Source organism: Polypterus senegalus, chromosome 2, assembly GCF_016835505.1.
Source record: "Polypterus senegalus isolate Bchr_013 chromosome 2, ASM1683550v1, whole genome shotgun sequence".
Lineage (NCBI taxonomy): Eukaryota > Metazoa > Chordata > Cladistia > Polypteriformes > Polypteridae > Polypterus > Polypterus senegalus.
The window spans coordinates 298,540,920-298,566,344 of NC_053155.1; the positions used below are offsets into that span (position 1 = coordinate 298,540,920).

At 40.1% G+C, this 25,425-nt stretch overlaps 1 protein-coding gene across 1 annotated transcript in view; it reads left to right on the forward strand.

Moving 5' to 3' along the window:
• trim47 (tripartite motif containing 47) overlaps positions 1-25,425 on the forward strand; it is a 65,844-nt gene that overhangs the window by 21,188 nt on the left and 19,231 nt on the right. Inside the window, exons 3-4 of the mRNA XM_039745823.1 lie at positions 12,654-12,699; positions 13,223-13,318. Coding sequence (XP_039601757.1) covers positions 12,654-12,699; positions 13,223-13,318 — 142 coding nt within the window. The remainder of the gene's footprint in view (positions 1-12,653; positions 12,700-13,222; positions 13,319-25,425) is intronic.

Genomic DNA, 25,425 nt, shown 5'->3' on the forward strand with positions numbered 1-25,425 from the left:
AGCGCCGTGCAAACTCAGTGCGCCAGTTTATCAGCAAAGTGCGATTTGGGAACACCGTAGTGACGACTTGGTTTAACATTACTTGGCAACAGGGAAAGTGAGGCAAGGTGCACTGGTGCATTTGTGTCTCCCATAAAAGCAGCTTCACTTGAAATCACTTTGTGATTGTGCACGGGTTAAAGCGTCCGCTGAAGTGTCAGATTCTTATTTAATTATGCTGCTTTCTGTATCTTCTGCATTGCATTCAGGTTAACCTGATGTTTTGTCTCATAGTGCCGTCTTAGATTAAATTCTGTAATTACAGCCACATTAGCTCCACAAATGAGACACACGGGTTTAGTAAACATATACTCAGCCTCCCATCGGTTTTTAAAGGCTCTATTTTCAGAATCAACTTTTCTCTTCAGCATCGTGTGAGCTAGCTTCGCAATAACTTGATTAACTTCGGTAAGTGTTAGGCAAGGCAGCTGAAGCGCTGCATTATGGGATCTGTAGTTTATTGTGTTACCAGCGCTTCATATACCCGGCTTTAATAACAATAATACAGTATATAAAATGATCTCGCGGGCGGATATAATTACGCGCCGGGCGGATGTGGCCCTGGCCCTTGAGTTTGACACATATGGACTAAATAGAACTTGAAAAGATATATTTTTCAAATGTGATCGCAATTCAGATAGAGTTGACGCAAGACTACAGCCTGCATGCCTCAATAAGTCATCCTTCCCTCGCTCTTACTTTTTACCGTTCATCTAATGAATACACTGAGTATGGCTTTACCAAAACAATCATTGATGGCGAATAAAGTATCCATTATTCGAGTATGTAGATCGGGTTATATATATATATATATATATATATACCCGCGATCGCAGCGAGAAGTAGTGTGTTAAAAAGCTATGAAAAGAAAAGGGAACATTTTAAAAATAACGTAACATGACTGTCAATATACAGTATTTGTTTTGTGAGTGTTACTGAGTGTTGCTGTCATCAAGGATTTGATTATCATTATTTCTTTCAATCAGGTTCGTATTTGTAGGATGTGTTGTGTTCAAGTTACATTCCGTGTTTGTCAATCGCTGTAAAGATGACAGGTTTCATTCATCGATTCGTTTCTTACTGCATCAATAAACAGCTCGTCTTCTTCTTTATCTGAGACCTGACACACTGCATGCACGGTTTTTTACACTGTCTTCCTTTAGCGGGACATTGACTTTTTCCAACGTGTGCTTTGTTTTGGATTTATGAATATGCTTGTATGTATGAGACGCTTCATATTTTTGCTGCCTTTTCAATTGTGTAATTGGTTTTTGTTCAGCTCTTTGGAACTGTTGCTTTTATCTGTGCACTGCGTCAGTTCACGTGAGCCGCTCGGTGTACATGCATCCCAGCTGTGCTGGTGCCATCTCGTGCTATGTCCATGGCTGTATTTAATGTTACCTTAGTCCTGGCACTTAAAACTTTCTCTCGCAGTTTCGCTGAGTTTGTACCAAACACCACCCTGACCATCTCATCTTCCTCTGCATAAGCACAGTCCTTAACCCGTGAATATTTAGTGGGAGTTTGCTATTGGATTGCCGCTGACGGACGGCCTTATATGGGCAGGCACTAAATTACAAACGCCAGCGGCAGCCTGTCTATGAACTTAATTTAAAGTGTAGGTTTACATCGTGCTTTGTTTCAAGTAGCAGAACTCATGAATATGGTTGTATATGTCACTTTCGCCGCTTCTTATTGTTTAGCTGCCTTCTCAATTATATAATGCATGTTTTCTTCAGCGCTTTTTCGAGGTCTTCCTGGTTTTCTATGTACTGCGTGATTACGTGGGAGGCGTGATGATGTCACACGAAACTCCCCCCACGGCGTTGAAGCTCATCTCCATTACAGTAAATGGAGAAAAACTGCTTCCAGTTATGACCATTACGCGTAGAATTTCGATATAAAACCTGCCCAACTTTTGTAAGGAAGCTGTAAGGAATGAACCTGCCAAATTTCAGCCTTCCACCCACACGGGAAGTTGGAGAATTAGTGATGAGTCAGTGAGTGAGTGAGGGCTTTGCCTTTTATTAGTATAGATATATATATATATATAGATATATAGATATATATATATATATATATATATATATATATATATATATATATATATATATATATATATATATATATATATATATATATATATATATATATATATATATATATATATATATATATATATATATATATATATAGGAAAGTTTTGTGCTCTGGTCTGTCACACACGTGCGAGTAGGAGGCAGCTAAAGGGTCTGAGTAAGTGTAATAAAACATCGGACCAGGGGGCTGCGGAGTGCGCTGACTGTTGTGAATTGAACCCGGGCACAGACAGGCAGACATGTTGTTTTTCCACCACCACACGTTTATTTACACTATATACAAAGTTAATTAAAGTGCACCACAAACCCCCAAAGTCCAGGCCTCTGTCACACACTGCCTTTCTTCGGGCCGCCTCCACTCTTGCTTCTTCTGCTCTGTCCTACTTCCACCCGACTCCAGCCTCAAATGAAGGGAGGCTGGCCCCTTTATTCACACCCGGATGACCTCCAGGTGCTTCCCGGCAATCTCTCACCGACACGCCCCCGTGTGGTGGAAGTGCCGGCTGTATCCCCGGAAGCACTCCGGGTGTCCTTGCTCCTCTTCCCCCAGCACTTCCTGGTGTGGCGGAAGTACTGAGGTCCAGGGTTCCCAAGGCATCGGGTGCCCCTGGTGGTGACCACAGGCCCCTACTGGGTTGGGCTTTCAAGTCCTCTCTACCCGTGGTCTCCAAAGCAGCCAGGGTGGTAGCCCCACGTGGTCCAAGGCGGGCGCACGCCCTCTTCCGGTCCTCCAAGGCCTCCCGGCCAGGTCGTCGCCCCTGGCGTCCCAGGAAATCCTGCAAGGTTCCAGCATCTCAGAAGATGTCCCTTCCGAAGCGGTCCCTTTGATGGCGTTACTTCTGTTTCCAGCCCCTTTGCTGACATCAGTTCCTCTCCAGACCTTTAAAGCCTCCATCTTGGGCTACTATAGCCAGTTCTGTTGTGGACTCTGTTCTGTGCAAATCGTGCATCAAAAACATAAACTTTTGCAGTTGGGAACAACTATATACGGGTGGCTGCCCCAAAACTTTATGATGTCTTTGGCGTATTCTTATCACAGGTCATAATTTGAACTCTTTCAGGCAGCTCTGAACACAGTTTCTTTGGGGATGATGTCTGTCTGTTTGTGTCAGCATTTCAGTCCATAAACATGACAATTCAAAAATGAATCATACAGTTTGAATTCAATTTTGCACAGCAGTTAGCATTGGAACATTTTAGGTTATTGAAAATTTGACTTTAGTAGTCAATATGTAATTGGGAGATAGATAGATACTTAATACTTATTAATCCCAAGGGGAAATTCACATACTCAAGCAACAGCATACTGATAAAGACAGATGGAGGAAAAAGTACAATATCATGCTCTTCATGGCGTTTTACTACCTATTATTTTACACTTGGGTGTTTAACTATAAGTGAGGGCTGGCCTTGGTACAACAGGCTGGTGTAAAAAATACGGGTGAGATAAAGTCCAAGCGACAGTAGACACAATCAGATGTCTGGCCATGGGAGGTGCCACTATTAACTCCACAGTTGCACAACTTTGCTGTTGTAAACTCCCTTTCCAAATATCCAAGTAAGGAATCACTTCAAAGCGCAATCTTAACTCAGAAAGTACTTTAATTCCTGTTGCTGTGATTTTTCCGCAAGGACGCATAGCATTAATGGCTCAAGTGATATGAAAATAGGACGACAACATTTATTTCTATAGCACATTTTCATACAAACATTGTAACTCAAAGTGATTTACATGATGAAGAAAGAGAAAAAAGACAAAATAAATAATTAAAATTGGAGAACACTAATTAACATAGGATAAAAGATGGCCTGATGGCCAGGTGAAACAGAAAAAAAACTCCAGATGGCTGGAGAAAAAAATAAAATCTGCAGGGGTTCAGTGGCCATGAGGCCATCCAGCCCCCTCTAGGCATTCTACCTAAATTATCTAAATCAGGCTTCATTGTATTCAGGGTTCTCATGGAAGAATTTGATGATGACGGTCATGTGGACTTCTGGCCTTTAATCAATCCATGTAAGGACATCATGGTGCTTTGATCAGATGGTGGTGCAGGTCGCCACCACAGAAAACCGGAAAAGAACAGAAGAGAGTGTAGGGGTTAGTATGGATTTTGGAGCCACCATGAATGATAATGATAATTAATTGAATATACAGAGCATCAGGATTAAACTAAGATGAAGCTATGAGAAAGCCATGTTAAAGTAATGTGTTTTCAGCAGTGTTTTCTACCAGTCAGCTATTCCAGAATTTAGGTGCATAACAGCAGAAGGTCAGCCTCACCACTTCTTTTAAGTTTAGCTCTTAGAATTCTAAGTAGACACTCATTTGAAGATCTAAGGTTACGATTTGGAGCGAGATTATTGAAGGCTTTGTAAACCATAGGCAGTATTTAAAAGTCAATTATAAAATGACACAGGTAACCAGTGTAGTGACATCAGAACTGGAGAGATGTGCTGAGATTTTCATTTCCGAGTTAAGATTCTAGCAGCTGCATTCTGCACTCGTTGCAATCGATTGACAAACTATTCTCACAACTGCAGCAAGTAAACAAAAGAACGAATGAAGTACGAGGCCTGAACTTTCACCCAGAACCATCTATCTATATATATAATTCACTAAGGCAAGACAACCATGAAACCCGAGTTCCAGCAGGGCATCATGGACTATGTAGTGTTTGTACACAGCCCTGCTGGATACCTTGGGGGCCACCAGGTGTCACTGTAGGGGCTCGTAGGCTCTTATGGGCCCTATGACCCGGGAGTGCGCCACGGTCATGTGACAGGAAGAAACGCGCGTGCTCCGGGTTGAAGAAAGGACTATTTACCCTGACCCGAAGGAATAAGGACTTGTGGACTGTTGGGCAGGAACACCTCCGGGTCAGGGAGTATAAAAGGATCATGGGAACTCCCAGACAATGAGCTGAGTTGGGAGGCAGGGTGGCTAAGCGTGTGGGAGAAGAGGATTGTTATTGTGTTTTGTTTATTGGAGAATTGTGGAGAGGAGCGTGCTTTGTGCACCTTATTATTATAATAAATATTATTGGACTTTTATCTGGTGTCTGACATGTGGTCTGAGGGTACAAGGTTGCGAGAAAACCCTAATCTGTCACAATATATATATATATATATATATATATATATATATAGATATAGATATAGATATATATATAGATATAGATATAGATATAGATATAGATATAGATATAGATAGATATAGATATATAGGGAAAGTTTTGTGCTCTGGTCTGTCACACACGTGCGAGTAGGAGGCAGCTAAAGGGTCTGAGTAAGTGTAATAAAACATCGGACCAGGGGGCTGCGGAGTGCGCTGACTGTTGTGAATTGAACCCGGGCACAGACAGGCAGACATGTTGTTTTTCCACCACCACACGTTTATTTACACTATATACAAAGTTAATTAAAGTGCACCACAAACCCCCCAAAGTCCAGGCCTCTGTCACACACTGCCTTTCTTCGGGCCGCCTCCACTCTTGCTTCTTCTGCTCTGTCCTACTTCCACCCGACTCCAGCCTCAAATGAAGGGAGGCGGCCCCTTTTATTCACACCCGGATGTCCTCCAGGTGCTTCCCGGCAATCTCTCACCGACACGCCCCCGTGTGGTGGAAGTGCCGGCTGTATCCCCGGAAGCACTCCGGGTGTCCTTGCTCCTCTTCCCAAAGCACTTCCTGGTGTGGCGGAAGTACTGAGATCCAGGGTTCCCAAGGCATCGGGGCGCCCCCTGGTGGTGACCACAGGCCCCTACTGGGTTGGGCTTTCAAGTCCTCTACCCGTGGCCTCTAAAGCAACCAGGGTGGCAGCCCCCACGTGGTCCAAGGCGGGCGCACGCCCTCTTCCGGTCCTCCAAGGCCTCCCGGCCAGGTCGTCGCCCCTGGCGTCCCAGGAAATCCTGCAAGGTTCCAGCATCTCAGAAGATGTCCCTTCCGAAGCCGGTCCCTTTGATGACGTTACTTCTGTTTCCAGCCCCTTTGCTGACATCAGTTCCTCTCCAGACCTTTAAAGCCTCCATCTTGGGCTACTATAGCCAGTTCTGTTGTGGACTCTGTTCTGTGCAAATCGTGCATCAAAAACATAAACTTTTGCAGTTGGGAACAACTATATACGGGTGGCTGCCCCAAAACTTTATGATGTCTTTGACGTATTCTTATCACAGGTCATAATTTGAACTCTTTCAGGCAGCTCTGAACACAGTTTCTTTGGGGATGATGTCTGTCTGTTTGTGTCAGCATTTCAGTCCATAAACATGACAATTCAAAAATGAATCATACAGTTTGAATTCAATTTTGCACAGCAGTTAGCATTGGAACATTTTAGGTTATTGAAAATTTGACTTTAGTAGTCAATATGTAATTGGGAGATAGATAGATACTTAATACTTATTAATCCCAAGGGGAAATTCACATACTCAAGCAACAGCATACTGATAAAGACAGATGGAGGAAAAAGTACAATATCATGCTCTTCATGGCGTTTTACTACCTATTATTTTACACTTGGGTGTTTAACTATAAGTGAGGGCTGGCCTTGGTACAACAGGCTGGTGTAAAAAATACGGGTGAGATAAAGTCCAAGCGACAGTAGACACAATCAGATGTCTGGCCATGGGAGGTGCCACTATTAACTCCACAGTTGCACAACTTTGCTGTTGTAAACTCCCCTTTCCAAATATCCAAGTAAGGAATCACTTCAAATGCAATCTTAACTCAGAAAGTACTTTAATTCCTGTTGCTGTGATTTTTCCGCAAGGACGCATAGCATTAATGGCTCAAGTGATATGAAAATAGGACGACAACATTTATTTCTATAGCACATTTTCATACAAACATTGTAACTCAAAGTGATTTACATGATGAAGAAAGAGAAAAAAGACAAAATAAATAATTAAAATTGGAGAACACTAATTAACATAGGATAAAAGATGGCCTGATGGCCAGGTGAAACAGAAAAAAAAAAAAAACTCCAGATGGCTGGAGAAAAAAATAAAATCTGCAGGGGTTCAGTGGCCATGAGGCCATCCAGCCCCCTCTAGGCATTCTACCTAAATTATCTAAATCAGGCTTCATTGTATTCAGGGTTCTCATGGAAGAATTTGATGATGACGGTCATGTGGACTTCTGGCCTTTAATCAATCCATGTAAGGACATCATGGTGCTTTGATCAGATGGTGGTGGCGCAGGTCGCCACCACAGAAAACCGGAAAAAGAACAGAAGAGAGTGTAGGGGTTAGTATGGATTTTGGAGCCACCATGAATGATAATGATAATTAATTGAATATACAGAGCATCAGGATTAAACTAAGATGAAGCTATGAGAAAGCCATGTTAAAGTAATGTGTTTTCAGCAGTGTTTTTCTACCAGTCAGCTATTCCAGAATTTAGGTGCATAACAGCAGAAGGCCGCCTCACCACTTCTTATAAGTTTAGCTCTTGGAATTCTAAGTAGACACTCATTTGAAGATCTAAGGTTACGATTTGGAGCGAGATTATTGAAGGCTTTGTAAACCATAGGCAGTATTTAAAAGTCAATTATAAAATGACACAGGTAACCAGTGTAGTGACATCAGAACTGGAGAGATGTGCTGAGATTTTCATTTCCGAGTTAAGATTCTAGCAGCTGCATTCTGCACTCGTTGCAATCGATTGACAAACTATTCTCACAACTGCAGCAAGTAAACAAAAGAACGAATGAAGTACGAGGCCTGAACTTTCACCCAGAAATATGTAAGAAAAATTCTACAAGTGTTTCTAATATTCTGCCATTAGATGTCGCCATTTAAACTGACAAAGGACTTTCTGACATTAACATTAGCCCAACTAGCAGTTTTCAAGAATAAAAAGTCAGATCCTAATGCAGTGGAACTTTTTTTTTCCAATATCACTGAAGGCTTTAATGAGAACATTAGCATATTAGAACAATTAAGATGAGAATAGGCCATTTATGGGCAACAAAGCTTTTCAGTCCTCTGCACCTAATTTAACCAAAAATCACCTAGTCACGTTTAGATGGTCACCAAAGTACTATTATCTGCCACACTGTTTATTATATAAATTCTCCTCCAGTATTCTTAGGTGCATTGGCACATTAGCTGCCATCATCTCTGTCTGTCCACATGAAATGACTTTGCTCCAAGTGAAGTGATTTCCTGAAAATATGGTACACTTATTCTTCAAGAAATTTTGTCTGGAAAGTTCGATTTTCATTGCAATATCTTGAATAGAGCAAACTGTACAAATGGTTGGAAATTTTAAAGCTTCCATTTAAAAAAGCATTTGCAAAATTGTATTCCCTAAAACACTGAAACATTCCAGTTAAACTACTATTTCATATTTACTTTGAAAGTGGTTATTTCAACATAAATATTTTGCATAATTTCTTCTTTAAATAATATTACCTTACACCCTGAGCAGCCTGGTACCGGGCCAAGTGATTCCTGAAAAATCTTTTCGCAATATCGTACAGGTGAACTAAGTGACACAGCAACACAAATGATACCTTATTTGCAAGTGGCTGGTGTCGACGTCACGCTCCTAGTAATCAAATTGTTAACAATATTTACGGTTGACTTTTAATCTGGTATGAAATCATGCATGTGGTGTTTCATGAATTGTTTTGTCGCAAAAATATTTGAAAAAAATCATAGTAATTATTCAAATATGTGGAATATCCAAGTGTTATGCATCAATCAAAAAGTCCCAACCAATACATTTCAACCAATTTGATGAACTCTCCTACTAAACAAGCACCCAGCTGAAAACCGCAAGCAGCTTTATACTGCTCTTCTGATTTTTCCTGTGTTCTCGCTTATTCACAAAACAACCGAAAATATCCATAAGTGACACATCAGTACTTACTGTAGATTCTCCTGATCAAAGCACATTATTGTACGATGTATCATGAGATATCGTCCAAATAAGAGGAGTGACAAGGCCATCTTTGCTAAGTACCACCTCATATTTCCATGTCATTAGCTCTGGCTCAATAGGTCACACACTCGGAAACCTCATCCCATTGGATGGCAGCGACTGTGATATCTCCAAAGATACGTAGATATCCATATGTGAACATAATGAGATACAGTTGAGGGCATGCATAATGGAAAAATATACTGTTTGAAGCAAACAATTTAAGTAATATAAATGTGTAAGTGGGTTAGGAGGGCACTTGGGTGTAAGAGTGTATTTAGGGTATGAGGTTCAGAGTTTTTATATGATTCACTAGTTTATGTGCAATAAAATAATTCTGAACCTCAACCCCCATTTGGAGAGTCTTTGGATAGGAGAGGGGAACCCATGGTGCCAAATTCTGTCTTTGTGCTATCAACCTGAAACTTTAGGCAGGTACAGCTGTCATGACTAGGAACACCTCTCAGAGGCGAGAAAACGGCCCTGGCTTTACTTGTACAGTACATTACAGTACATGAGATGTTTGGTATCACAAAACAAAAATTTGAAAATATTACAGTGAGTGTCTACTTTGTTGTCCTAGTTTAGCTGCAGTTTGCAAGTAAAGGAATGTTTAACACAGATTATGTAACACTGCAGTGAATACACTTGACTTGACCATCCTCTTTCTCTGTATATTTAGCATTCGTTTGCTCGGAGATTGATGCGCTTGCTGCTTCCTGAGCAGCTCTTCTCGTCTCCACCCTAGTGGCCCGCTTCTTCTCTTCTTCCGTCGGCATCTTTCCGCATTAAAACTGATTAAGTCCATGTTTGTGTTGCAATTACTTAGTATGCTTTCCTTAATTTTTTACTTAAGCTGGCACTTAGGTCTTCAATCTGCCTCAAGAATGATTTAACTCTTTCAGAGCTGATGTCGACTTTTGTCAGAAGGAGGAGTTGACGATGGTAATCGACTGTAAACTGTGGCAAAACAAACCGTTATGTTTTAGTTGGACTCTCGTTGATAGAAGGAAAGTTAGCTTCATTGGTTTGACCGAAATTTCCTGCAGTCACATGTGTAGCAAGGCACAAACAACAGCAAAAATGACACTGACATCTGGTGAGAGAATAAAGCGAATACATAAAGCAGAATGCCCCGTGGATGACGTTTTACCTATTATCTCTGAACTGGATTATGATTTGTCAGTCTCAGATTTTGATACAAGTGATTGAACCCGAATGTGAGGTTCCAGCTTCAGCTGATTGGTCCCCAGGTAATCGTTGTACTGACAATGTTCGCCACGGAGGACTGCCACTTAACACTGATAAAAGGTAGAAACCAGATTGCAATGCACTGTGACCATGACCCAGCCATCCAAAGACAGCCTGCCGCACATTTTTGGTAAACTGGCAGCCACAGCATGCAGCAACAGATATTTTATGTTGATTTCTGTGTGAAACCATTGCTTTTCAGAACACTGTTTTTTTTTTTTGAAAAAAATATTCAGCCCTCAAAGAGTTAAGATATGAAGAGGTAGGGGAAGTGATGACGATGTTGGTAGCGATGAGAACGGCACCTGTATGCATGCACCGCACAACCACCCTGCAGCCGAGAGCTGATATTCAATAAAATAAAAATAGAAACAGGAATAAAAATCATCACCCCGAAAGCAGACGGTAGAGGTTACATAGTATATGTGTACCGAATAGCAGGTCAACAGGTCAAATGTTTTGCGAGCTACAGGTGATTTAAAATCCTGCACAGCCACGATAGCGTATTATATAAGAAGATTTGAGAAGTTGTCTGTCAGGTTTTAGTGAAAAATTGAGTGTCCTTCCTTTAGTTGTTGAATAATAAGGCCTTATTTTGGGGTACTCTTGCTCGGGTGGAGATTGCTGAAAAAAATCCCCTCAGGCTGTAATTGGTCACCTGACATCTGGTCCTAACAGCAAAACAAATCGTCAACACAAGTTGTTAACACGGGTGGAGTCTTGTTGCCAGATCCGAGGTTTGTGCAAACCCATGTGATGCCAGCTTACTTCTCTTGTTGCTTGAGATTGTACGAGAGATATCCAGAAAAAAAGGTTACAAATGCCCTGGAGGATGCAGGGAATTTTTTTTTTCGAAGGTTGGCATACCTGCGTGTAGGGGGTCCTAACGGTCAAAATAAGCCCGGGACCGCGTCAGTCAGTTGTGAAATGTCATCACAGCAAGCGAGTTCGTCAACCTCTGCTGAGGCCGTTTGCTCCACATACCGCCGATGCGAGAATCGTTCGGTCATCAAGTTCCTCACTTTGCGTTGCAAATCCGCGGCCGAGATCCATCATCAGCTTGTGGAAACTTATGGAAAGAATTCTTGGGTGGGAAACGTTTTTCCAACGATGAGGAGGTGAAGGAGACAGTGGAGAAGTGGCTTTCGGAGGTGGAGCGGAGCGTATTCGACGAGGGTATAAAAAAGCTGGTGACCAGACTGAAGAAGTGCATCGAAGTTGACGGCGATTATGTTGAGAAATAAACACATATTTTGGAACATGCCCTGTAAATTTGGTTGAAATATATTAATTTTTCGATTTTTAACAGCTGTTGTAACTTTTTTTTTTCTGGATATCCCTATTCACTTTCACCTTTTAAGTGAAATGAAATAAATGTAAAAGCAAAAAATGCTCCCTAAGCCTGGCTCACTGACCCATTATGAATACTGTGAATAAACGCTCACCGTTTGAATGTCACTAAAAGGCGACCTCACAGCTGTATTCTCTGCAGATTGCGATGATTCAGTATTTATCTGACACTAATTTATCAGCAAAGCGGCCAGTTATCCAATTATGGTTTGTAGCCATTAATCTGAACTTGAGACTTCAATAAGGGTTTTAACTCTCCAGCTGGGTATTCTTTCAAAATGTTTTGTTTTAAGAAATATGAATTACAATTTGCACTTAACCCTCTGCAACCAACAATTAAAAATACCACAAAACATTCCATTTTTGCACCCTTGTGTTGGAATTTGGTGTCTGTGAAAACTGTTTCAGCCCCCACAAGATAATATTGTTAATGCTTTTGAAAAATGTGTATTAGTAGAGTATGTAAAATAACATCTAACTACATTTTGGTGGCATAATGCCTAGAGGGGGCTGGGTGGTCTCGTGGCCTCAGAACCCCTGCAGATTAAATTTTTTTTTTATCCAGTGTCTGGAGTGTTTTTTGTTTTTTTTGGCCTCCCTGGCCAACGGACCTCACTTTTATTCTATGTTAATTAGTGTTCCCTAATTTAAATTCTTATTTATTTTGTCTTTTTTCTCTTTCTTCATCATGTAAAGCACTTTGAGCTACATTGTTTGTATAAAAATGTGCTATAGAAATAAATGTCCTTGTTGTATTATTATTTCTGGATGTGGCTTGTAGTTGCAAACGATATTTACTAAATAAAAGTTGCCTCTTTGATTAAGTAAAAAAAGAAAAGAAAAATTCATTTTCAAAAGTTCATTGTGTTTCAAACATGTCTTTTTATTTAAAATGTATAACTTGTTTTCCTTTGCAAACTAAATTGAAATATTTTATTAGCAAAAATAGCTGTGCATTGTTTAAAGTCTGTTTTGTGTTTATTTTGTTTTCAAGGCGTCATGAGGTTGTGCCTATGTCAGAGTTCATTGACGATCTAAAGGTAATGTTTTTCTTGTCTGAACCATCTTAATGGCCATTCAAAGTGAGTAATCTGGATAATAAGAAGCCAGTTCTGTGTTTTTTTTTTCAGCTTTTCAGTAAATACAGTGTGCAGACTGTCAAGCTAATATCATAGCTAATGATAGATAATCAATATCGTAGATAATGATAGATTTGAATTTGGTTACAATGACATTGCCACATTTCAGATTGGGCACCTTTTGATCCAGATCAGACATAATGTGATTTATTGTAATGTAATGTTTTTGTATACAACCCAATCCTGAAAGGTAGACTCTTCATCTTGAAGTAGTTGAAATCTAGGCTTTCACTTAGAAGTGACTGTAGTACTAGGGTGTTGTACCGTGTTAACCATTATGGATGTAGCGAGAAGTCAAGCAAAATGACCCCTTTTATTGACTAACTAAACAATATGCAAGCTTTCAAGGCAACACAGACCCCTTCTTCAGGCAAGATGTAAGTGACTTAGAAGTGACAGAATGGCTGCATTGTCTTGTCTACAGGCTGAACTTCAAATCAAACTGAGTAAACTAACCAGTGACAGAGATGCCTGTAACAGGGCTAAGAAGAATGATATGGACACTAGCCAGTGCATTAAGGTACGTGCAGTATATATTTTTACCCACCTGCATCCTTTTGTGTTAATTCATTCTCTGTGTAACTCATTTAATTCAAGTCAGGATCACAGAAAGCCAGGGCCTATCCCAATAATTTGGGGCACAAAGCAGGAACCAGCCCTGGACAAGGGTGTAAGGTTTGCCGCAGTATCACTGAACAACAAGCCCACTCTCTGTGACACACAGCGCCAATTCAGAGTCACCTCTTAACACAACACACCTGTCCTTTGGGACGCGAGAGGAAAACACTCATAGACATAGAGAGAACGTGCAGATGCCATACAGACAACAATTAAGAGTGGGATCCAAACCCATGACACTGAATGCTTGAAGCAGCAGCATTAACCACCGTGCCTCCCATTTATACATTTTGTATGGTTTGTTAATTGTTGCTGTATGTACGGTATTCTGTCCCAGCACATATGCTATTTAATAGTGAAAACCCATCCATCCATCCATTATCCAACCCACTATATCCTAACTACAGGATCACAGGGGTCTGCTGGAGCCAATCCAGGTGAAAACCCATAACTTTTCTTTAGTTCCCGCATGAATGTGCAACGTGAAATACAGCTTCTGTTGTGCATTCTAGTACATCAGAAATGCATTAGTGGTCTAAATTGTTTTTCTTGTTATATCTGTAGATGATTTTTTTTTAAATTGTCAGAACCAGAGGTTCTAATATTTCTGTAGGACACAGTGCAGAAGCAAGGCCGTTAAGAGCCCTAGGACCCCTGTGGACAATCATCCACTGACAAGGGTGTGCCATAACTCATAGTGACAAAAGTTCTTTAAAAGACACTTTTATTGGGTAGGCCCATTCAATTATACAGAGCTCCCTGTGTAGAAATTTTTGATGAGTATTAATCACTAAGACATATGCAGAGGAGGACACCATAATAATGAGGGATGTGAAAAAGAAATTTTTAACTTGGTTAATTAATTATCAGCTTTGTCTTTTGCAATACCGGTAATTAATCTAATGATTCTGCAAAGCTACTACTTTATTTACCTCATCTTTCTCTGTTGTTGGAGGTGGGACTCCAGCCTTTAGACTTATGTCAGGGTAACTGAGGCACGCTCATTTTAAGAAACAGAATGGTACAATTTATTGCTAAACGCAAGGATTACAGAAGTGTGATAAATGCATGCATATATATATTGAAATATAAAACTGGATACAGACACACTAGACAGACAAGCATATAGGCCGTGTGTTTACTGGTATTTAGAGTTCTGCTTTATCTTGGCACAGAGAAATACTTTACAATACCAAGTCTTTATGGATGATATATGCTGAAGTTCAAATTTCTTAAAGTATTGGCTTCCTCTAAGCAGACAGGGCTTTGTATGTAGCTTGGCAGACTGGATCTCAGCTCTCAGGCCACTTAGAGAGAAGAGTTTGTCGTCTTTGGTTTTCCAAGGAAGTTGCTTCTACCTTTTAGGTTCAGAGATCAGGATTGAGAAGTTTTTAGTAATTTTGGAGAGTTCCTCCTCCCTAAGATGATGTCAGAGAGGATGCTCAAAAAGAATCCCTGAATTTCTTTTAACTTGCCATTTTTCTCCCCTCATTTCTTCCTCACTTCTCACTGCTTTGAGAGACGGAGTACATGTGCTTTTAAAGAAAGGTTGTGCCTTCTTCTGATCGGATTAAAGTCCCTTCCAGTTACAACACTAGTGTCTTCCAATAGGCATGTAGTTTTGTACATCTTTGTTGTCATCCCTTGAATTATAGGTGGTTGTCCTTGCTTGAGTCTAATTCACACCTTCTGGATCATGAGGTCTGCAGAGGGGTCTCTGGAGAGATGTCAGAGCAACTCTGGTTTACACCTCAGATGAAGTCTATATCCTGGTACAAGCCTGAGTTCAGTCATTTAGCTTGTAATGCAGGGACTGCACAGCTGGACACCTGAATCCTTGTTAAATCTACTTTCTTAACAGGCCTGGTGTTCCTCTACAGCCTAGCAGAATGGGCAATGCCCACTTTGTCCAACAACAGGTACAAATTGCAATGAGGGTTACCTGGCTAGGAAGTAAGGATAGCAGGAATATCCTGAGTCACTATGGGGATTTCTGGGATGGCCTCAGGGGTTCCTGAGACTGGTTTTGACCCCTTAGTGGTCAAAAATATAATCTCTAGCTAGACCTTTCCACCCAAGGATATAATTTGAGTTTAGTGTGAGGAGAAAGATGTTTGGCAAGAGTTACTTGTGTTAGAGAATGCTTTCACTATACTTTGTAGAGAAAGTACAGTAGGTACATACGTAAGGCACCCCATCTGTAGACTCTGGGTGTAATCACTGTTCAAAAACACAGAAATCTGCTGCACAAGGCGATGATGGATCACAAAAGGACCTCATCTCAGACCCAAGCCCAACAGTTGGAGTCTGTCACACATCAGGGAGTGTTCACATTTATTATTCGATGCCTTTTGCAGTAGAGCCTTCTTGCTCATTGCCCATTGCTTCGGATACCTTTGGCCCTCTAACACAAGCATGTGCAACTGCAGTGGTGCTAAGAACCAGGATAACTGGCATCTCATGTTTTCAGGCAAGTCCTGGTTCACTTTACCGAACTATGTGTATGGATGCACACTGGTCAAAGGCTCCTGGAGGCATGCACTTTGCAGTGCCATATGGGTCCAGTACCAGATTTAATGGCTTGGAGACCTTATTAGGATCCACTCCTGTTCCAGCCTCATACACATTTCCGGCACCTTGACCAGCCAGCAATACATCACAGATGTGTCGGTGGCTGAGGTAGTATCCTATCTGCAGAGGTTCCCTGGTGCCATATTTCAACTGGACAATGTTCAACCACTTGTGTCACAGAATGTCCTACATTTCCAGGATGAGCACCAAGTGCCTAGAGGTAGGTGTTTTTCCCCAATTAAATAATGTTATTCAAAACAATGTTTTAAAGTGACTTTCAAATTAGAAGATCAGCTTTTTTTAAAATTACCAAATGGCACCATAAAACAGTCAAGCAAACAATCTTGTTTGTTCAGCTGGTTATGTCTGTACAGTCAAAACATATTAAAGTAATGAATATAAAGAGTGCCGTTTCTCTTACTAATGAGCTTATTCCAAAAAAAAGGCTGTAGCGTCAAGTCAGTTGTCTGGAATTGGTTTGGTTATCATAGATCAGTCTAACAAACTAATATGAAAAGCAAAGTTAGCAAAAAGGTGAAAGCAGGTAAAAGTGGTAGAACGTCCAGTCTATTTCAACACTTGAAACAGAAATACCGAAACCCAAAAAATCGATCATAAAATCAGAACCTGACTTATACGCCCGTTCAAAAATGCGACACTTATATTTTTTTATTTAGTTTATATCTTCTTCTTGCCTCCTCCAATCTCACACCAGTTTCTCAGACACATTGAATTTTGTTGCAGCAGCATAGTTACCAATTTCTTTCGCCACTTCAACAACTTTTAATTTATAGATAAGGGATGCTTTTACGCTAAAGGTGTATGAGGGTGTGAGATACTATAATAACCAACTCACTTTCCAATTACCATGAGGGGCCATGGTTCCATAGAGTTATTCTCCCCCCAAACACCCTCCCGCACAATTGTAATTGTTTCCAGGGGAGCATATTTACATAGACACACACACCATATAAACAGGACAACACTTCGAAAGACGAGACTCGGGACAAAATACGTTTACGACGACATAATCATGTAGCACTGTTACAATACAAAAAACACAAAACCCTGCAAACGTCACTTCGGAATAGTTTGTGTGTTACCATGTGTTCACGTAGGCACAATACATAGGAAAAAAAAAAAAAAGGCCATGTGCTCCGTGGTTACTCTCTCAGGTGGGCGTTAGCATATCGTAATCTCTTGGACCAACAGCGTGAGTTTTCCGCATTCAACTTATACGACTGACATTATAAAATACTGGAAATTATACAGTAAAATCAAACCCTGACTTTTCTGAGGGAGAACTTATCTACAAGTATATACAGTAGCCAGCAAAATTATACCAATGTGAGGAAGCACAGGACGAAGATAAGATCTGTCCCCAACCGACATCTCTCGGGTATTCTTCATCCTGCTTCAGCATGCACTGCACAAAGCATTCTTCCTGCTATTTATCCAAAACATGATTACATTAGGAAGAGAGCATGCCTTGTCTGGGGCCGGGGAAAGAATACATCAGAGCTTCCCATTGTGCCTTCTTACTCTGCATTACTGGCAAGGCAACAATGGAGGAGATGAATGAGAAGACTGTCTGTAAAGAGCAGTTGGAAGACTATCAGAGCGTGCTTGGGGGAAGCTACTCCTCCACAGGCAGCTCACTCTGGAGATCTGCAGATGTAACAGATGGAAGAAGCTGCCTTCTATATCTGTGAGCAGAAGAAAAAAAAAAAAAGTAAACTAAACCTGCCTTAGTAGTGAAAGGAAAAGCAGTGAGGGCTGCAGAGTTTAAGGAAAGTTGCATGTAAGTGAAGTGAAAGGAATATGGAGGCTACAGAGAAGCAGAATGAGGGTTGCAAATGTAAAAGCTTAGTTTTTAAATTCTGTTGGTGCAAAAGAGAAAAAAGGTGGCCATGAAGGCAAATGCTGTTCATATCACATATTTATAAACAGACATGCACACACCTTTAATTTCTGTAAAAAATGATTAAATTAATGATTTGCACACTTTTATGTTACAATTGTCCATCCATCTAATTTCCTAGTCCTCTTACCGAGGGCCCCATCAGAGAGTGCTGTGTTAGCGTTCTCAGTCATAATTAAAATTATGCCTCAGTAAAGTAACCCTATTTAATACAAACCGGATTCCAAAAAAGTTGGGACACTAAACAAATTGTGAATAAAAACTGAATGCAATGATGTGGAGATGGCAAATGTCAATATTTTATTTGTAATAGAACGTAGATGACAGATCAAACGTTTAATCCGAGTAAATGTATCATTTTAAAGGAAAAATATGTTGATTCAAAATTTCACGGTGTCAACAAATCCCAAAAAAGTTGGGACAAGTAGCAATAAGAGGCTGGAAAAAGTAAATTGGCAACATGATTGGATATAAAAAGAGCTTCTCAGAGTGGCAGTGTCTCTCAGAAGCCAAGATAGGTAGAGGATCAACAATTCCCACAATGTTGCGCAGAAAGATAGTGGAGCAATATCAGAATGGTGTTACCCAGCGAAAAATTGCAAAGACTTTGCATCTATCATCATCAACTGTGCACAACATCATCTGAAGATTCAGAGAATCTGGAACAATCTCTGTGCATAAGGGTCAAGGCCGTAAAACCATACTGGATGCCCATGATCTCCGGGCCCTTAAACGACACTGCACCACAAACAGGAATGCTACTGTAAAGGAAATCACAGAATGGGCTCAGGAATACTTCCAGAAACCATTGTCAGTGAACACAATCCACCGTGCCATCCGCCGTTGCCAGCTGAAACTCTACAGTGCAAAGAAGAAGCCATTTCTAAGCAAGATCCACAAGCTCAGGTGTTTTCACTGGGCCAGGGATCATTTAAAATGGAGTGTGGCAAAATGGAAGACTGTTCTGTGGTCAGACGAGTCACGATTCAAAGTTCTTTTTGGAAATCTGGGACGCCATGTCATCCGGACCAAAGAGGACAAGGACAACCCAAGTTGTTATCAACGCTCAGTTCAGAAGCCTGCATCTCTGATGGTATGGGGTTGCATGAGTGTGGGTGGCATGAGCAGCTTGCATGTCTGGAAAGGCACCATCAATGCAGAAAAATATATTCAGGTTCTAGAACAACAAAGAGGAAGGTGCGACAAAGAAGGCCCAAGATGATTGAACAGTTAGATGCCTGTATTAGACAAGAATGGGAGAGCATTCCTATTTCTAAACTTGAGAAACTGGTCTCCTCGGTCCCCAGACGTCTGTTGAGTGTTGTAAGAAGAAGGGGAGATGCCACACAGTGGTCAAAATGGCCTTGTCCCAACTTTTTTGGGATTTGTTGACACCATGAAATTCTGAATCAACATATTTTTCCCTTAAAATGATACATTTTCTCAGTTTAAACTTTTGTTCCGTGATTTATGTTCTATTCTGAATAAAATATTAGAAGTTGGCACCTGCACATCATTGCATTCAGTTTTTATTCACGATTTGTATAGTGTCCCAACTTTTTTGGAATCCGGTTTGTATTTTTGTGTCCCATTTTTGCTTCTATTCCTGTACACTAGAGTGCATCATAATTTTTTCTTCTGCATAATTAGGGACATATGTTTTTCTCTTGCATATAAAGTGTGAAAATAAGTATTGGACATGTCAGCATTTTTTTCTAGTAAATCTTTTTCCACATTTCACATGAAAATTCTCACCAGACACTGGTATTAACTCAAGATAACCACAAATATAAAGAATTAACAACATTAAAGGCCATAAATAAAGGTATGTGTAATAAAGTAAAATTGTTTTGAAAGCTTTTTTTTTATTTTAACTTATTTCATCTTGCAGAGACATAGCAGATTGTTGTATCCAAAAATACAATGAAAATAGAATGTGGTTCTATATATTGTTGGAGCACATATACAGTGGAGGAAATAATTATTTGACCCCTCACTGATTTTGTAAGTTTGTCCAATGACAAAGAAATGAAAAGTCTCAGAACAGTATCATTTCAATGGTAGGTTTATTTCAACAGTGGCAGATTGCACATCAAAAGGAAAATCGAAAAAATAACTTTAAATAAAAGATAGAAATTGATTTGCATTTCATTGAGGGAAATAAGTTTTTGAACCCCTACCAACCATTAAGAGTTCTGGCTCCCACAGAGTGGTTAGACACTTCTACTCAATTAGTGACCCTCATTAAGGACACCTGTCTTAACTAGTCACCTGTATAAAAGACACCTGTCCACAGAATCAATCAATCAAGCAGACTCCACACTCTACAACATGGGAAAGACCAAAGAGCTGTCCAAGGATGTCAGAGACAAAATTGTAGACCTGCACAAGGCTGGAATGGGCTACAAAACCATTAGCAAGAAGCTGGGAGAGAAGGTGACAACTGTTGGTGCGATTGTTCGAAAATGGAAGGAGCACAAAATGACCATCAATCGACCTCGCTCTGGGGCTCCACGCAAGATCTCACCTCGTGGGGTGTCAATGGTTCTGAGAAAGGTGAAAAAGAATCCTAGAACTACACAGGAGGAGTTAGTTAATGACCTCAAATTAGCAGGGACCACAGTCACCAAGAAAACCATTGGAAACACATTACACCGCAATGGATTAAAATCCTGCAGGGCTCGCAAGGTCCCCCTGCTCAAGAAGGCACATGTGCAGGCCTGTCTGAAGTTTGCCAATGAACACCTGAATGATTCAGAGAGTGACTGGGAGAAGGTGCTGTGGTCTGATGAGACCAAAACAGAGCTCTTTGGCATTAACTCAACTCGCTGTGTTTGGAGGAAGAAAAATGCTGCCTATGACCCCAAAAAACCGTCCCCACCGTCAAGCATGGGGGTGGAAACATTTTGCTTTGGGGGTGTTTTTCTGCTAAGGGCACAGGACAACTTAATCGCATTAACGGGAAAATGGACGGAGCCATGTATCGTGAAATCCTGAGCGACAATCTCCTTCCCTCTGCCAGGAAACTGAAAATGGGTCATGGATGGGTGTTCCAGCACGACAATGACCCAAAACATACAGCAAAGGCAACAAAGGAGTGGCTCAAGAAGAAGCACATTAAGGTCATGGAGTGGCCTAGTCAGTCTCCGGACCTTAATCCAATAGAAAACCTATGGAGGGAGCTCAAGCTCAGAGTAGCACAGAGACAGCCTCGAAACCTTAGGGATTTAGAGATGATCTGCAAAGAGGAGTGGACCAACATTCCTCCTAAAATGTGCGCAAACTTGGTCATCAATTACAAGAAACGTTTGACCTCTGTGCTTGCAAACAAGGGTTTTTCCACTAAGTATTAAGTCTTTTTTTGTTAGAGGGTTCAAAAACTTATTTCCCTCAATGAAATGCAAATCAATTTCTATCTTTTATTTAAAGTTATTTTTTCGATTTTCCTTTTGATGTGCAATCTGCCACTGTTGAAATAAACCTACCATTGAAATGATACTGTTCTGAGACTTTTCATTTCTTTGTCATTGGACAAACTTACAAAATCAGTGAGGGGTCAAATAATTATTTCCTCCACTGTAAGTATATGCTTTAATATCATTTTACAGTGTAGGGAAATAAAGAGTCCAAGCACTTTTGTGGTGGCTTAAATAGCTTTTGTAGACAGTAATTCAGGTGATTTTGTTTGTACTATAAGAACATAAGAATTCAATTAAATTAAGAATTTAATTAAGAATTCATAAATTTGACAAATGAAAAAAGACTACTTTATCCATCAGTCTTGTTTGTTTAACTTATAGCTAAGCTGTCCCAGTATCTTATCCAGATACTTCTTAAAGGTTGTTAAGTATACAGTAGTTCCCCTCAGTTTACACTGGTGCCCTCCCATACATGATTTGCCATTTAACCGAAAGAATTCTGCTGGATCTACTTTATCAATGACTTTGAGAATTTGTGATGATCTTCTTAGTTGTAAAGGGTTTATGTCTTATTGGAGTTCATATTCCTTAGGCATTAAATATTTGAAAAAAATACCTGATGGAGAGCTAAAATCTATGTTGAAGTCTCTAGCTAAAATTGCTTACTGCAGCAAATGATGACCATGATGGTTAGAAGGTTGCTTAATTGTGGAAGGGTCATAGGTTGACACTATTCTCACTTTCTGACGCTTTATCCCATAGACCAGAACAGAGTGTTCCATATTGCCACTATAGCCCTTGTACACTTAGACTTGCCAGCCTGATCGGCATTTTCAATCTGGAGCTCCACTTGTGGTCATCGTCTAGGTTGACTGCTACTGTGGCTATATACTTGCCCATTTCTGTTGTATCTATAACCATGCAATACAAGACAGGGAACCAAAACAAGCAAAACAGAAGGTTTACACTTTCATTTATGCATTCCCTAACTTAAGATTCCTCATGTGCCTAAAACAGAAGAAAAGTAAAATGAATGTGACAAATCATAGCATTCTGGGTTGGTAACGGCTAGGACTGCGTAATATTGGTAAAAACTGGCATTGTAAATTTTTTTCTGCAATACTAGGGGGCTACGCTCACCAATCTCCCTACCTGCGCTACGCACCTGCAACTTCACGTCTCTGCCACTCACGTACAGTGGTGTGAAAAACTATTTGCCCCCTTCCTGATTTCTTATTCTTTTGCATGTTTGTCACACAAAATGTTTCTGATCATCAAACACATTTAACCATTAGTCAAATATAACACAAGTAAACACAAAATGCAGTTTTTAAATGATGGTTTTTATTATTTAGGGAGAAAAAATCCAAACCTACATGGCCCTGTGTGAAAAGTAATTGCCCCTTGTTAAAAATAACCTAACTGTGGTGTATCACACCTGAGTTCAATTTCGTAGCCACCCCAGGCCTGATTACTGCCACACCTGTTTCAATCAAGAAATCACTTCAATAGGAGCTGCCTGACACAGAGAAGTAGACCAAAAGCACCTCAAAAGCTAGACATCATGCCAAGATCCAAAGAAATTCAGGAACAAATGAGAACAGAAGTAATTGAGATCTATCAGTCTGGTAAAGGTTATAAAGCCATTTCTAAAGCGTTGGGACTCCAGCGAACCACAGTGAGAGCCATTATCCACAAATGGCAAAAACATGGAACAGTGGTGAACCTTCCCAGGAGTGGCCGGCCGACCAAAATTACCCCAAGAGCGAGAGACGACTCATCCGAGAGGTCACAAAAGAACCCAGGACAACGTCTAAAGAACTGCAGGCCTCACTTGCCTCAATTAAGGTCAGTGTTCACGACTCCACCATAAGAAAGAGACTGGGCAAAAACGGCCTGCATGGCAGATTTCCAAGACGCAAACCACTGTTAAGCAAAAAGAACATTAGGGTTTGTCTCAATTTTGCTAAGAAACATCTCAATGATTGCCAAGACTTTTGGGAAAATACCTTGTGGACTGATGAGACAAAAGTTGAACTTTTTGGAAGGCAAATGTCCCGTTACATCTGGCGTAAAAGGAACACAGCATTTCAGAAAAAGAACATCATACCAACAGTAAAATATGGTGGTGGTAGTGTGATGGTCTGGGGTTGTTTTGCTGCTTCAGGACCTGGAAGGCTTGCTGTGATAGATGGAACCATGAATTCTACTGTCTACCTAAATCCTGAAGGAGAATGTCCGGCCATCTGTTCGTCAACTCAAGCTGAAGCGATTTTGGGTGCTGCAACAGGACAATGACCCAAAACACACCAGCAAATCCACCTCTGAATGGCTGAAGAAAAACAAAAGACTTTGGAGTGGCCTAGTCAAAGTCCTGACCTGAATCCAATTGAGATGCTATGGCATGACCTTAAAAAGGCGGTTCATGCTAGAAAACCCTCAAATAAAGCTGAATTACAACAATTCTGCAAAGATGAGTGGGCCAAAATTCCTCCAGAGCGCTGTAAAAGACTCATTGCAAGTTATCGCAAAAGCTTGATTGCGATTATTGCTGCTAAGGGTGGCCCAACCAGTTATTAGGTTCACAGGGCAATTACTTTTTCACACAGGGCCATGTAGGTTTTGATTTTTTTTTCTCTCTAAATAATAAAAACCATCATTTAAAAACTGCATTTTGTGTTTACTTGTGTTATATTTGACTAATGATTAAATGTGTTTGATGATCAGAAACATTTTGTGTTACAAACATGCAAAAGAATAAGAAATCAGGAAGGGGGCAAATATTTTTTCACACCACTGTATGTGGATTTCACTTTCACCAAACAACAAATCTTTTAATTCTCATGGATACGCTTCTTCATTGGGAAGAACCACTACTTTTCCCTGATGGCGACACAAATTAGATGATCTACAAGTCTCCAACTTAAAGTTTAAAGCCAAACAATATCTACATACTTCTGTCATTTCACCTATGTCCATATATTCAATCTCATTTTGCTATTCCGTAATTTCACCGAATAATAATTTCCATTTGTTAGTGCTTTTGCAATCTTTACTATCAGTTTTTTGAGAGTTTTGAATTTTAGTACTTTCATAATCTCTAACCTGCTCTACATTTATGTTTCATGTTGCATTAAAGGTATTGGTTGCATTATACATTTTAGTTCTTTTTGGCTTTGAAATTCACACTCAAGTACTTTTTAAACTTATACTTTTACTGTAACACTTCATTAAAAACAATATCTGGAATTACCTTTTCATCAATATCGCATTGAATTTTGATTCTGTGTTTGTAATCATATCGTGACAATGCAGCAGATAACAGCCCGTGAGTGAGTATTGTTTCTTTCTCTCTACACAAATTGTGTCTGACAATACCATTCACACAAATGAGAAATGATTGAACCGTGTGTGTGGTTGTAAATGTTTTAGATGTGGGAGGGACTTTTCCAAATCTCTTTGCATAAAGTCTTGTTTCGTGGGGCTTGAAATTTTCTCTCATGGGATTTCACTTTCACCAAACAGCAAATCTTTAATTTTCGCGGATACTCCTCTTCACTGTGAAGAAACTTTACCTGTTTTTTCCCTGATGGCAACACAAATTAGATGATCTACAAGGCTCCGACTTAAAGTTTAAATTCGAACAATATATACAATCTCTTTTCGTTGTTCCGTTATTTCACCGAGTAATAATTTCCGTTAGTTTGCACTTATGTGATCTTTACTATCATTTTTTTGAGACTTTCGAATTTTCTTACTTCCATTTTATCTAACCTGCTCTGCATGTGTATCGCACCAACATTTTTGAATTCTTTACGATGTTCTTCTTTGTCATCTACTCTTTGTCTTTTATTTCCGACCCCGAGTGTGGTTAAATCTCTTGGCACAAAGTCTCGTCTCGCAGGACAGGAAAGTGTCTCTCTGAGAAAGTCACGTCTCGTTGAAAGATTTTTTTATATAATAGATATAATGCAAAATTGAAAAAAGTATGTAATTAATATATCTAATTAAATAAATAATTTTCACTAGATGACTTGAATAGCTCTATTTAGAAGGGATTCATCAATCTAGAAGAATCTGCATAGAAAATAAAAGTAA